At 36.6% G+C, this 16,272-nt stretch overlaps 1 protein-coding gene across 1 annotated transcript in view; it reads right to left on the reverse strand.

Annotated features, from left to right (window-relative positions):
- Positions 1-11,229: 11,229 nt before the first annotated feature.
- dicer1 (dicer 1, ribonuclease type III) overlaps positions 11,230-16,272 on the reverse strand; it is a 31,153-nt gene continuing 26,110 nt past the window's right edge. Inside the window, exon 26 of the mRNA XM_073826754.1 lies at positions 11,230-15,156. Within this exon, the coding sequence (XP_073682855.1) occupies positions 14,991-15,156 (166 nt within the window). The 3' untranslated portion in view covers positions 11,230-14,990. The remainder of the gene's footprint in view (positions 15,157-16,272) is intronic.

Below are 16,272 nucleotides of genomic sequence, written 5' to 3' on the forward strand. Positions count from 1 at the left end.
TCCCCCAAAGACAAAATAAGTTAAATTTAAAAAATAAGTTAAAGTTTTACCCCCCAGTAAAAACCCAAATAGTTGCATATGACTCCCTCAGTTGTCCTCAGTGTAAAAGGTGGATCTCTAAATCTCACAGTCATTGTTGGAAAAGGTTCAAAAACACAAAAATGCTAAAAACCGAAATAATTTGTAGGACCTGAAGGATTTTTCTGATGAACAGTGGCAGTTTAACTGTACAGGACAAACAAGAGACTCATGAGCAACTATTACTAAACCAAAAAAAAAAAAAACCTAAGAATCAAGTGTATGTAAACTTTTGACTTTAACTGTATATTCATTTATTTCTTCATCAGAACAGATTTTGAGAATTTAGCATTACATCTCATGCTCACCAGTTAATCCTCTACTAAAGTAAATGGGTGCCGTCAGAATTAGAGTCCAAGCTGCTGATTAAAGCAATAATCCAGTTCATCAATTAACGTCTTGTGAAGGGAAACCTATTATCTGAAGAATCTAATATTTTTTATTTCAAACAAACAAGTTTGAAGGACATGAGAATGAGTAAATAATAACAACAAGAGTCAAGTGTTTCTTCAATATCTAATTGTAATACTTCATGAGTGGAAAAAAATAAGATATATAATATAATTCTTTATAGAGAAACATATTTTCTAAGACCCAGTCTATCCGTGACATGAGTTGCTCTCTTAGACAGGAAGGATCAAACAGTCTTATGTTCAACGAAAACAAATCTTCCACTCTTGTCTTCTCACCTCTCAGCATCTGGAATAAATATCCAGCTCTCCCTGGAACCATAACTACACAGAACATAGTTATTCCATGTTATTGGTGATTTTCACAACAATCTAAAATGTGTCAGGGCCACTACTCTCTGTTATCTTATCCGCAGATATTAAAAAGGCTACATTGTTTAATTGGAAACAAGGGCAGTCACTCACTCCACAGTGAGACAATCTGCAACCATTTATCCAGAAATGACGTGGGTGGGAGAAAGTCCGAAGAGTGAGTCCTGGGAGAAAAGCGAAAGGTGCCGTTCAGCTGGGTGGACTTGTCCATCCGTGCAGGCCCTCTTGCGAAGACAAGGCTGGGACGCACGACTGCTTTGTATCACGTCTCAACAAACAGTGCGTTTCTGCTCAGGAGGTTCAGCGTATAAGGGTAATTACCTTCAGATGAAAGGGAACATGACTGACCACAAACCTGATGTTAGGCATTAGAGGCTGAACCACTTCACTGAACACAACTGCGAGGGCTGTGAAAAATAAAATACCATAATCCGTGTCCATAACAACGGATACGAAGCGGGTAAAAATGCAGATGGTTGAGTTGAGGATAACAGGTGTCGATCACAGAGACCAGGCCAAGATTTTTTCTTTAAAAAAGTATTTAATTTGTCATGCAATTTTGTTTTTTTAAACACAAATTTAGCCAGGCTAAAATGTGTCAGGAAAGTCAATTTCACACTTCCTGTATTCCTTCAATCATTGCTTTTTGGACTGGCACATGCCATTCTGACGGACCCGTGATTGCATCTCAGACGGATGACATTTCTCATTCGAGTTAAACGAGGGGAACATGACCGTTAGACTAAACTCTCATTACTCTCCTCTGCAAACAGTGGGGGCAATTTACAGACACCACTCAAGACTAAAACACTGTTATTGCAAATGGAAATAGGCCCTGGGACCCAAATGATTCTGTTAATTATTTCTGCATCTCGCCAGCCCGAGATGTCATGCTGTTCCAAAGCCCCCTGCTCAGACTTCATTTCAATATTCCCCAGATTGCTTTTGTGGTTCATGAGAGGAGAAAATGGGTGCGTGGCCAGGAGTGAGAGGAGAAGGGAGGCAGACTTGTCTGAGCTGACGACAGGTGATGATGACAAATCAAACATACCCAGTGGCTCATCAGAGGAGCTGTGTATAGTAATTACCATCTGATCATGGCTTTCATCCTGCTCTCATTACTGCTAACTGTGGACATTATAACCTGGGCTCTTTGGGGATTTGCTTTCAGAAATATTCATATTCCATTTCTGTTCAGCATTTAAGAATCCTAAAATGAGAGATTACACATATGCCCGCCTGCATTGTTGCTCTAATGTGTTTGCAAAATACGTCCTTGGTGCAGATTAATGGGGAATTGCGTGATGGTTAAATTCTGTTCAAGCTGATGAAGAACTACAGCTGTATCAATGCATTTTCTCTGTGTTGGTGAGTGATATGTACACATACACAGTGGGGTCCAAAAGTGAGACCATATTGAAAAAATAAAGAAATATAGCAACACTACTAAATAAGCAATGATTAATCATTGCACAGATGATGAGATGTTCTTACCTCCATCTCAAATCATGCCGGAGAACACTTTACATACACTTGATTCTTAATACTGTGTTCACGGGTCTCTTGTTTGTCATGAACAGTCTACTGTTCTTCAGAAAAATTCTTTAGGTCCCACAAATTTAGATTTTTTTTAGCATTTTTGTGTGTGACTGTGTGCTTTTGAGATCCATCTTTTCACACTGTGGACAACTGAGGGACTCATACGCAGCTATTACAGAAGGTTCAAACAATCACTGATGCTTTAGATGGAAAAATGATGCATTTAGAGCCAGGGGGTGTAAACTTTTGGAATTTGAAGATCAGGGTAAATTTAACTTATTTTGTCTTCTAAAAACATGTATCTTCTGTAGCTTCTGAAGGGCAGTACTAAATGAAAAAATATGATATTTAGGGAAAATCATACACATCCTAATTCTGTTCAAAAGTTTACACCCTGGCTCTTAATGCATAATGTTTCCTTCTGAAGCATCAGTGAGTGTTTGAACCTTCTGTAATAGTTGCATACGAGTCCCTCAGTTGTCCTCAGTGTGAAAAGATGGATCTCAAAATCATACAGTCATTGTTGGAAAGGGTTCAAATACACAAAAATGCTGAAAAACCAAAGAATTTGTGGAACCTGAAGGATTTTTCTGAAGAACAGCAGACAGTTCAACTGTTCAGGACAAACAAGAGACTCATGAACAACTATCACTAACACAGTATTAAGAATCAAGCGTATGTAAACTTTTGAACAGGGTCATTTTTATAAAGTCAACTATTATTTTCTCATGTGGACTATATGTAACATCTTTTATGTGAAATGTATTATATTATCAGTACTAATGCAAAAAATAACATGCATTTTGTATGATCCCACTCATTTTGCAGATTCTGCAAGGTGTATGTACATTTTTGACCTGATGTACATCTACACACAAAGCAAATTTGTGTTTGGTTAAATTCTAAAATATCAACTCTTTCAACACAGTAAAGAGTAATGTTATGAAATACTATCGCAATTTTATTACTCCATCTGGTTTTACACAATCTCGTGGAGTTCGTGCAGCTTGCGTGCCGCTGGTTACTAAAGCAAAAAGGGGGATAAACTAAACATACAAGCTATTAATAGCTGTGTAACTGCATTTCCCGTTGTGTTACGCATCCATAATGTTCCCAAACAAAATCCACAGTGTTAACAGAGTGCTGGGGACACTCCCATTCTAAACCGCTTGCAAAGCTCTCCATGCATAATGAGATGAAGCAATTAGCATGAGCCAATTCATCCTAAATAGGGAGACAATGGTTCTAGCTGTGTTTTAGCCAGCTAACAACTGACTTCCTAATTGTACAAGTGAAAAGATAGCGGGGATTAAGAGTGTGTTTATTCTGACACTCCATTAACACCTGAGCCCCCGAGAGTTAATCCCCCTGTGAGACGGAGCTTTCAGATGCACCACACAGACATACATATGCTGGTAAGGGGCCCAGGACCCTCACTGTTTACTCCGCTAATGAACTACATTAAGAGGAAGGAGAGGGCATTAGAGCAGTGGTTTTGTATGGCTCAAAACAATTTGCTTTACCAGTCGAAATAATGAACACACTGAAGGCTTTATTACTTATATGTGTGTCTTAAGTAGCATTGGTATATTTGTAGCAAAAGTCAAAAATACACTGTACGGGTCGAAATTATAGATTTTTTAGATGTTCCATGAAGATATTTTGTAAATGTCCTACCATAAATATATCAAAACTTAATTTTTGATTAGTAATATGCATTGCTAAGAACTTCATTTGGACAACTTTTAAGGGGATATATCAATGGAAAGCTTATTTACTCAGATGACGTAAAAATCTCAATTTTGATAAATTTACACACACACACACACACACACACACACACACACACACACACACACACACACACACACACACACACACACACACAGACACACACACATATATATATATATATATATATATATATATATATATATATATACCCACACACACAAAATATTGAATATAGGTAATTAATTAATTGTTATACCTTTAAATAAGCAGCAAACATTTTTTAGGATTTTTTTGATAAACAGAAATTTTAAAATAACAGCTTTTTTAAAGAGAATATAAACTACCAGTCAAAAGTTTTTGAACAGTAAGATTCTGAATGTTTTCACCTTACCAAGCCTACATTTATTTGATCCAATGTACAGCAACAATTCTGAAATATTTGTGCTATTTAAAATAACGGTTTTCTATTTGAATATATATTTTAAAATGTAATTTATCCCTGTGATTTCAAAGCTGAATTTGTAGCACCATTACTCCTGTCACATGATCCTTCAGTAATCATTCTAATATTCTGATTTGCTGCTCTAAAAAAATATTATTATGATGTTAAAAACAGCCGAGTAGAAGTTTTTCAGGTTTCTTTGATGAATAGAAAGCCCAGAAGAACAGCATTTATCTGAAATATAAATATTTGTAACATTTTAAATGTCTTTATCATGTCTTTGATCAATTTAAAGCATCCTTTTTAAGTAGTAAAACTACTATTTGTATTATGGATTAAACAAATGCAGGTTTGGTGAGCAGAAGAGAATTCTTAAAAAAAACCATTAAATATCTTACTGTTCAAAAACTTTTGACTGGTAAAGTATTAATTTCTTTAAAAAGTGTTCAGAGTTCACTTAAATATCTGTACTAGCTCATTCCATGATTTATCGAAGCAATACAAAAAATTACATTGCAACACTTCCCACATTAGTCTCCTTATGAAGAATGACTTTTGTTGTAGTATTCCTCATTTACAAGTCCCTTCGGATAAAAGCATCTGCTAAATGAATGAACCTAGACTCTCAAACTGATGATGCAAAGCAACTCTACGGACCACAGCGCCCAACCAGCAATTCCTAGAAGGACTACTCTGTCACCAACAGACACAGAAAGAACCACAAACCAATAGAGAAAAAGAGATTTGACTGATAGAGTGATGCTAAATGTGATTGCTGATTTGGGGCCGTATATGTGGGAGCGCGTGCGATCCTTATCTCTCCTGATGCCGGGGTTATTCCGCGGCCTGCCCTTAAGACAGGGTGCACGGAGCTGGATCTAATTACACGTGAGGAAGCGCAGGCCCGCTCCTGAAGCTGAAGGGCCATCAGTAAACCGGCGCATTAATAACCCGCTCGAGTTCTGCGCATTGTAACGGTCCGACTGCGACGCACTGTAATCCTCGAGTGAAGGGGAATCGAGAGCGACTGTACAAAAGAGGGAAACAAATGAGCGCATGAGCACGGCACGGAATGCCTACGCTCGATTTCGATTGTCGCCTGCTCCCGGAGCTCAAAAGAGAGAGAAACAAGATGCTGAGGTCGAAAGGGCGACTTGTGTAAGCGCGTGTGCGCTGAGTGACAGACGGTTTAGCGCTGGTTTGGGACCTGCGCTCGAAAGGTCAGTAAAAAGTTTTGGCAACCGAGCAAGCGGAAAACAATGAGCCCCCTCTGCATATTTATTCGTCATCTCTTTGTTTTTATAGCGCGGAGAATAAATGGCTCAAATGACACGGCGCAAGCCTGCACATTGTCAACACAGGTAATAAGTCACCATTAGCCTCTCATTCCCACACTCAGCATATCAGCCCCGCCTGATCCCAGCCCAGCGCAACTGGCCGCCATTTGCATTCCACCTACATATATTACCCGGAGAAACATATGTATGCCTTTTCAACAGCTATAGATATTTCTTTTCCTCCTTTATCTACATTTTGATGAACAAAGCCTTGTTCAACTTTTCCCTCCTAGATTATCTCAGTGGACATGGCCCAGGTGATCTGCTACAAGCACTTCATCAAGAGCGCTGCACTTTGCTCAAATCTATTTGAGAGTATTTTTTTTGTGCTTTTAAATGACGCAAAGCAGTTTAATCAACTCCCTTTGTCAGAGCTGGAGTCATGAACAGAGCCTCAAAGACTCAAGAATCAGGATGTACATTTTAAATTAAAGAAAGATATATTGTGCCCTCTGGCATTGTTTGGATCAAGGGGTCAAGTTTGGCTGGTTAGTATGACCCTGTTAACCCCTGCTGGTAGATATTGTAACTACACCACAAATAAAAGAGAGGGAAAATGATATATGTGACCCTGGACCACAAAACCAGTCATAAGGTAAAATTTTACAAAACTGAGATGTATACAACATATGATAGCTCAATAAATAAGCTTTCTATTGGTGTATGGTTTGTTAGGATAGGACAATATTTGGCCGAGATACATCTATTTGAATATCTGGAATCTGAGGGTGCAAAAAAATTAAAATACTGAGAAAATCACCTTTAAAGTTGTCCAAATTAAGTTCTTAACAATGCATATTACTAATCAAAAATTACATTTTGATATATTTATAGTAGGAATTTTACCAAAAATCTTAATGGACCATGATCTTTACTTAATTTCCTAATGATTTTTGGCATAAAAGAAAAATCTATAATTTTGCCCCATAATGTATTTTTGGCTATTGCTACAAATATACCCCAGCGACTTAAGACTGGTTTTGTGGTCCAGGGTCACATATGGTCAAACCAAAACTTATTCAGACACCAGATATAATTTTTTAATATTTTTTTTTACTAGTGGTTGCAGAGCACTATAGTTAGCACCCCAAAAAAATTCATACAGTGGACTATGAGCAGGGGTGCACATATATTTTTTTAGCCTGGTTCTCATAAGAGTAAACAATATTGGGACCAAAAATTATTCAAACACTTTGACATGTCCATGTTTTGCTATATACCTTTCTATCAGTTACCTGACATTATCAAGATGAATTAGTTTTGACACTTTTAAGTTCTTGTCATATTTTATTACCATTTATTACCAACTATAGTGAATAAATTGTGATAATGTCAGAAATGTTGAAGTATCTGAATAAATTTTGGTTTGACTGTGTATCTCATTAGGAATGAAAATTAGGATTTTTAATAAATTCCAATAGGGTGTCCTCAACAATTCTTTTGAATTTGAGGAAACAGGAATGCAATTTTGTTCCCCACTGGGATCATTTTAATAAATGTTATTAAAAAAGTGGTTTTATCTGTCAAAACTTACATAAACACTGTTATATGTACTACAGGGTAACCACATAAAACTCTCCACCTCAGACAAGACATCAGTGAGTGATTCAAATTAATTCAAATCTGTGCTGCATGATTCATTTGTGAGTTTGTCATTCACTAAATATGAGCACCTCATAAAATCAATCTTCATAGGTTGTGCTGAACAGTAATGGGAACACTTTTACAGTGTTTCAGAATTTAGTTACATTTGAATCAATGGAAGAAAGCACAAAAAATATTCCATGGACATATTTCCACAACTTAAAAGGTTTAATTTATGGATTAAACCTTTTAAGTTGCCAAAATAATTTTAATGAGTTCTTTTGAATATCATTTCAAACTCAAATTCCTGTTATTTCCTAAAATAATAATAACAAATAAACATATATAAATAAATAAAATGTAACAATTTTCTTACTCCATTGACTGAGCAGTGAATACATAAAGGCCAGCAACATCTTGTCTGTTAAACATTCAGCACTGCTGTTTTTTTGGAGCAATCAACAAAGGGATAGTTCACTCAAAAAAAGGAAATTGTAATTAACTCCTCACCTTCTTCTTGTTTTAAACCTGTAAGACCACCTTTCATCTTTGGAACATGTATTAAGATATTTTTGAGGAAATCCAAGAGCTTTCTGAGCCTGCATAGACAGCAACGCAACTTACACTTTCAAAGCTAAGAAAGGTAGTAAAGACATCATTAAAATAGTTGATGGACATCAGTAATTCAACCTTAATTTTCAACAAGAATACGTTGTGTGCAAAGAAAAAAAATAACAACTTCATTCAATAATTTCTTCTCTTCTGTGTCAGTCTTCGATGCATGTTCATGTGAGTATAACGACATGCGTGTGGTGCTGCTGATGCAGAAGTTAGCATTTTGGCGTAGAACCCGGAAACACTTTGTTCATAAACAGTGGAAGATCCATGCTGTATATAAGATTTTGACAAAGGAAGAATTGCCCAGCCTTATTTAAAGGGATAGTTTGCCCAAAAATGAAAATTTGATGCTTATCTGCTTACCCCCAGGGCATCCAAGATGTAGGTGACTAAGTTTCTTCAGTTGAACACAAAGATTTTTAATGGTGCGTTCACACCGGACGCGACTTGCGCGAATGAATCGCGCTATTCGCGCGTAGTTGGACGCTTGAACATTTTAGTTTACTCGCTTCATTCGCGCGTGAAATTTACTTCACAATAGACGCGAATTCGCGTCATGGGAGGGGCTTCTGCCACTACTCAGCGGGAAAGTAGTTGTAAAATAGGTGAATGAGCTCAATTTGCCAGCTTTAGCTTGCTTGTAGTCTCAATATGTATATATAGGTAGGTCAAATTGAGTAAAGAGCGTTTTTTTTTAAACTTACCAGATTGTCCAACCTTTTCACTCACTTTCTTCCAAACAAGATCCTTTTTTTTCCGTTTCTATAAAAGTACAAAGATGTATGGAACAGCTCCGAGTAACCACAGACAGCAACGGTGATTTTGTCCTCCATTGTTGTTTCAGATTTCTGCCTCCGTCACTACTAGAGCAAGCTCCTGATTGGTTAACGCGGCGCGAATTTTCGCCAAAATTCAGATTTTTGAACTTGCGCGATTCGCGCGAATGGTGCGGCAAACGCTTGAAACGCTCAACTCGCGCCGCGTCTTTCGATCGTTTCGCGCCGCAGGATGGCTATTCGAGTCTTTGCATTGACTTAACATGTAAATTACTCGCGCTTGCCGCTTCATTCGCGTCCGGTGTGAATGCACCATAATTCAAACCGTTGCAGTCTGTCAGTCATATAATGACAGTCAATGGGACTCACGGCTTTGAGAGTCAAAAAAAAAACATAGACAAAACCAAATTAAACCCTGTGGCTTGTGAGGATACATTGAGATCTTAAGACACAACACAATCGGTCTGTGCAAGAAACTGAACAGTATTTATATAATTTTTTTACCTCTGATCCACCGCAATGTCCAACTGTCCTGAGCGTGTTCACAACAGCCAGCAACGTGCTCTGGCATAGTGGGTATGACGGCTACTAAAAATAGTAATTACTTGTGCTTATCTTGATTGTTGCAACTGATTAAAAACTAAAAGATTACACTTGCTTGCACAAACTCATCTGGGAGTGTTGTCTTTTCACCGACTCCCAACTTTTGAGACTGATCGACTGAAGTTATGGTTGCTTGCTCTTCGTCATGCACCGGCTGTTGTGAATGGGCTGAGGACAGTTGGACATTGGGGTGGATCATAGGTGTTAAAAGAAAAAAAAATTACATACTGTTCCGTTTTTTGCACAGACTGATTTTTTTGTGTCTTAAGACCTCAATGTATCGTCACAAGCCGCAGGGTTTAATTTGGACAAACTTCAATGGTTTGTGTTAAAAATCTTTGTTTGTGTTTACTGAAGAAACAAAGTCACCTACATCAATTAACTAATTGATTTTCCGTGAACACATCGTTGAGACTGACACGAAAGAGAAGAAAAGTTGAATAAGTCATTATTTTGGGTTTCTTTCTGCACAAATAGTACTCTTGTAGCTTCATAAAATTATGGCTGAACCACTGATGTCACATGGACTATTTTAATATTGTCCTTACTACGTTTCTGTGCCTTGAACATGGTAGAAAGTTCTGATTTTTTAATCAAAAATATCTTAATTTGTGTTCCAAATATAAATGATGCTCTTATGGGTTTGGAAGGACCTGAGGGTGAGTAATTAATGACAGATTTTTTTTTTCATTTTTGGCTGAATTATCCCTTTAAACATTAGTGATTATGCTAAAAAAAAGTTGTTCCTCTAACTCAGTTTAATTTGTTGGTTGAACAATTTCATTAGAAGTTATCACAACTCAAAAAAATTAACAGTATTGAACATCATGATTCTGAAAGATTATTTCTTTGCCATTACAGCAGATGGCTTACAATTCAAAAGGAGTTTTTCTCTGCACACTGCACATCTGTTTAATGCCTCGGCTCCTAGTCACTTGTGGATTTGGATTGTGTGCATTCCTATCAGAGCTAGACGTTCTTACACTCAATACCTTTGAAACATGTCTTATTTAAATTCATAAAGTCCCTTTATTACAGTTTTCAAAACCATAAAACAATTTCAGATTTGAGTATAGTCTCAGACTTGGACCCTACTGTAGGTACACTCAGAGCATCATGCTGGGATTATGAGTCTCCAACTGTCTGAAATCACACTAGAAATCATAATTTATGACACACTGCTGAACATGTCTTTTCAAATCCAAATTTTAATTAGAAATACTAATACTGTGGCAAAACTCTCCTATCAGAATATAAGCGCCAATGCTTGCACAGCTGATGTGAGGTCATTTCTCACCTACCAAGAGTGAGCGCTCCAATGTTGTACTTTTTTACCTCTTGGCAAACATCGACGCAGCCATACAAAATGTGTAAGCGGCGAAATGGATACACAACACCATAAAAAGGCCCGCCGAGAGTGAAAAAGTATACTTGCAAACACAGTTCATACCTACTTCATCTATTACATAAGGCTCTGTGCAAATGTGATTAAAACATCGGTCATGCTTGCCGAGTCCATCTAAACCCGAGCGGCCTCCGAACACTCGTAAACGGGAGGCAAGAGCTCTCCTTGGGTTAGGAAAATACTGAGGTCATCACAGCGAAGCCCACACTTACACTGTGGCCTGTGACCGGCTTTTCACACAGTATTAGTAGCCGCAGCCGCGCAGCCCATAAAACAATCTAATACATCATTCCTCCTTTCAGAAGCGTAAAGAACACACGTACGCCACAAATGAACGACCATACCATAACTTTATTGTAGATATACTCAGCTACAATTACTTAAAAAAAAGGGGGGGAAACAGAATTCTTAAAGGTTTTTGTGATCCATAAGGTGCAGAATGCAAACCACTGCAGCACTGATACAGTATGAATGAGAAATTCAAATACACGTCCCTTAAAAATACAGAAGTCGCACTGCAGTTTGTGGCCCATAATTCCCGTAATTAAAATCCCGTACTGTTAGTGCTCTACGGTGCTCAACATTCCCATAAACCCCTTCAAAAGGAGCTCGCCACTCATTCCAGTCCCGCTCGGCCTTTATTGAACACCTTGCTGCTGCTAAGAGTGCATTTGACTTGAAATCAGGCGAAAAAGAATGACACTTTGCTATGAAATAAAGCCCTTTAAATAAACCCCAGGGCCGATTCAACCAGATCTATACAACGTATTTAGTCTAAAAAGGAAATACAGGTGGGTGAGAAGGGAGAGTCTTCACTGACATGCACTAATACATCTGGATTTATATCATCTAGAACTAATATGGCTGGGAAGGGGGTGATTTAACGTATTAAATTCATGCCAGTCGAAGGACTTGACGGGTTACATTACAATTCCATATTCAAAGTATTACATTAAGGCAGGACATGAATGTACACATAGGACACATATTTAGCCCCAGATTGTAGAGATTCGAAACTACTTTTCTACAGTGTATTTTCTCTGATGATATCCTGCAGGCACATTGTATCTCTCTGATTACTTTTAAATACATTGGTAAAATACCAGCGATGCAAACAGCAGCAAGGCCAAAACCACAAGTTATTCCTTTAAACGTTACGGCAACATATATACAGGTTTTGTATTTTTTTTCTCTCGTTCTGACATGAGGTAAAGTATGGCGCCCGAGTGCAATGCTTATTTGTGCTACATGTTTAAAAAAGAAAAAAAAAAGAAAGAAAACAACACACACAAAAAAAATTATTCTCCACCATGAAGGAAAATACAATCTGCAGCATATGATACGATGGAGGACCACTTTAAGAAAACACTCCCACAGATGATGAAAAACTCCAAATCTTTCCTTGTTTTACAATGATATCTCGTTTGGGACAAGCTCTGGCATGACGTTTGTCCGGGAAAAACAAAAAAAAAACTCCATATCCATGCGGTGGCACCATATGTGTGATTTCACATTCTCTGAAAGTTAAAACCAACAGTGAGAAGAAAGCTTAAACAAACAAGTGAAGGGAAATAAAGTGTGTGCCTTTCAGAGGCTTGGGGGAAAAAACGTAACAAGCTGGAAAACACAAACAAAACAAAAAAAAGTTGCAATAGTCTGAGGGTTACGGGTTACAGAAACAGTGTCATATCGCAGGGCCGGCGCGCATTGACCCTGATACGCAAACTCACGCCACTGGTTGAGGGAATACGGAAACTCATTTCCAACGACTTTCAATACTCAGCTCTGGGGTTGCGACTGAGAGGGTCACTCAACTCTTGCTAAAAACCAGATTGCACTCGCCGGAGCTTCGAATGTTGTCTATATTGGCCTAGAACACAGTTTCAATAAGTCTATAAGCAGGAAAAACGAAAATCAAAAGGCGATATCCAGTATGAAACATGGCTCAGAAAGTCGAAGACTTCCACCATAATGCAAAGAGAATGAGTTTGAATGAGTTTCATGTTACATCAAGGTTGAAAGGCACCACTTTAGAGCAAACTCCGTTTGAAAGATGCAAATTCATGTCAGTGGGAATGTATTCTAGTGCAAATAGTCGTGAGAATATATATATAGGTATATTTATCCCCCTGTAAGGTGCTGATGAGCGTATACAATACTGTGCCTCAATGCCTATCGGATTTGTAAAAAGGCATATCCACAAATTGACGTTTTATGATAAGGCCAAACTATTCGCAAGGATCTTCTGAGGTAGCAATGCCTGGGATTATGTAACTTCAGGAATAGTTTGTCCGTAACATAACAACTGACGTATACAGACTGAGGAGGCGGAAAAGATTAGGTAGCCTTGAAGACGTCAAACTTGGTTGGTTTTTTGTTTTACGGTAATTAGAGTTGGACTGCAAGAGAAGAGGCGAGAGAATAAGCATGGCTTATACGTATCAGAGTGCAATCTATCGATTTTCTCAAGTGTTAAGTAACCCTTCTGATCGAATGCATGTGAGAAGGAAAATCCGAGCTCATTAGAGAGGCATCAAGCTTATGTGCGGAGAACGTTTCGCTTTTTTTTTTTTTTCTTTTCTCAGCATTTCCCCTTCAAGCATAAAAACCAAAGAACCAAATGGGGAAACATTTCTACAGCTTGAGCTGACAGAACAGAAAACCAACCCAACAGATTTCAAAAAGGTAAATTAAGAGGTAATACAGTTACAGTGCAAAAAGATGAGAAATTCAAGCTTAAACATAGCACCAAAACAAAAAATGCATGCAATTAACTGAGGTATTCAAGTGAAGAATGCCTATTAAAATGAAAACATTTAGGCTTAGACAAGAGGCTACAACACATTTACACTAAAAAAACAAAGGCTGGTTACCACATCTCCAAATGTGTGAATGTTGAGGGATTTGATTTAACAGGTGCAACCTCACAACGCTGCATCAGTATCGACTTTGGTAGGCGATGCTTGTGAAGTCATCTAGTGAAATATCGCTTTGTCCTAAAGACGCATGTAAAGGTGCTTTGTGTCTTACAGAATTATCCGATCCTAGTTTTCTCTTTCCGTTTTTAATATAAAATCTGCAGCATATTTTCCCAGGTGATATGTCCTCCTGTTTATCGTTCGTGTCGTTATATATCAAAACTAAGTCAGTCAAGTCAGTCTATGGAGACATCTAATGTTCATACAGACTGTCAACTAAATATCATCAATATCAGTATCAAAAGACATTACTGAAACCCAAGTATCAACGAATATGTCATAATAAACATTTAATTTCTTTTTTTTTATGTATATATATTTATAACGTAGCTTGTTTATACAACCCACGGCTACACGAACATGCATCCTCAAGTGCCGTTTACAAGTACGATGATTACAGTAATCGGGAATGTCGAATTCCTATCCGTCTTAAGGATGCGAGGGCAATTCTCTCCGAACACAAAACAGATCTAAACAATTTAGCTGCGATCTGACAAAAAACACGCTCATGACTCGTCAAAATAAAGCGGACCCTACAGAAGTGCAATTTTGATTGAATATATCTGTCATTTCACACCAACGTCATCTTTCTTTCTATGTGCCCAAAACTGGCACTAGTGCACAGATTGAGGAAATTTCTGTTTTTATGTCACTGTTTTTTTCTTATTTAGTTGATACCTTGGAGTTTAAACTATGTACACTGTAATACTAACTAGAAGCTTTAGCTTTTTAACCACTACCACGAAGCAGAGCATATATCTTTTTTAAATGTTAATAAAATAGGGAAGGGAGGGGAGAAAGAAGACCTGACCTTTTTCTTAACACTTGCGATACATAAAAAAGCAGTCGTGATCAAACAAAGCTGGGGAGAAGGGGAAAAAAAAAAAAAAGATTGTGTTTGCGCACGTAAAGAATAAAATGAAATATGAACCCTATGTGAATTAGGCTGAAAACTTTTGACTCGATTCATGAGTTTGACAACCCCGGTGAGAACGCAGTCGGCCACGATTCGTCACTCGATCGTAAACTGTTGCCGAGAAGGGGTTCTGCTGTTTTTTTTTTTTTGTTTTTGTTTTTGACTGGTTGCGTTGGGGTGTCGTCTGTTGTCTGAAGCTCAGTTGTTTTGGACCTGAGGTTGATTGGCTTTGAGACTGCGCAGGGCTCGGCGGGCGGCCGCTGACTTGGCTATCCGGTAGCTGCGTCCCACGCCTTTGAACTTGCCTTTGCCCACTACTTCCACCGTCACCCGTACTTTTCCATCGTAGGTTCTCTCCGCAGGGCTGAAATTGACCAACAGAGATATGGCTATGATTATCTAAAAATATGACAAACAATGACAATAATTACTGATGCAAAAACAGATTAACTACAAAACCTTTTAAAATAATAATAAATCAATTTAAATTAAGTTTAATTAAGCTATAACAACCATCAAGGATACTATGTGATGTACTGGTGGCAAAAAAGAAATTCACCATTTATTTACATAATTTTTCACATTTCAGTATCTTACCTGGGCTGCAAAACAGCTTTTATTTATTAAATTATAAAAAACATAATAATTTGCAACAACAACAACAACAACAACAACAACAACAACAACAACAACAACGTTTAATAATAATAATAATACTATAACAATAAACTCTTATTATTATTAGCATCATTTTTGATATTAATAATTAAAATAATTTTAATTAAAGTACATTTTTAATTAACAACGAAATTAACCCCAAAATGTATACACATATTAAATAACAACAACTATTATTATTTATAATACTATTGTTAATAATTAACAAATTTGGTATATAACATTTATTTTTAATTATTAACAATTAAATGAACATTTTAAAAAACAGATTAAATACTACTACTACTAATAATAATAATAATAGCAATAATAACAACAACAACAACAACAATTATTATTACTATTATTTAATGATATAATTATTAACAGTAATTTGTATAAAATAATTTAACACTAATTTCAATAAAAAAAATTATTAACAATGAAATTAACCAAAACAGTTTGATACATAGATTAACTACTACTACTACTACTAATAAAAACATTACATATAATATTAAACACAAATAGAGAATTAATATTAAATAAAAATTTAATTATAACTATTATCTTTATCATCAATACTATTAATAATAATTAATATTAATAATTTGTACATAACTTATAATTAATACAATATATATTTGTAATTACTAACAATGAAATTAAGCAAAACATGTTAATACATAGATTAAATAATAATAATTATTATTATTTACATTATTATTAATACTATTAATAATTAACAATAATTTGTATAACTAAAATGCTTAACAATAAAATTAAATCAAATTATTAACAACGAAATTAAAAAAGTTGATAC

Source organism: Garra rufa, chromosome 21 (genome assembly GCF_049309525.1).
Source record: "Garra rufa chromosome 21, GarRuf1.0, whole genome shotgun sequence".
Taxonomy (NCBI): Eukaryota; Metazoa; Chordata; class Actinopteri; order Cypriniformes; family Cyprinidae; genus Garra; species Garra rufa.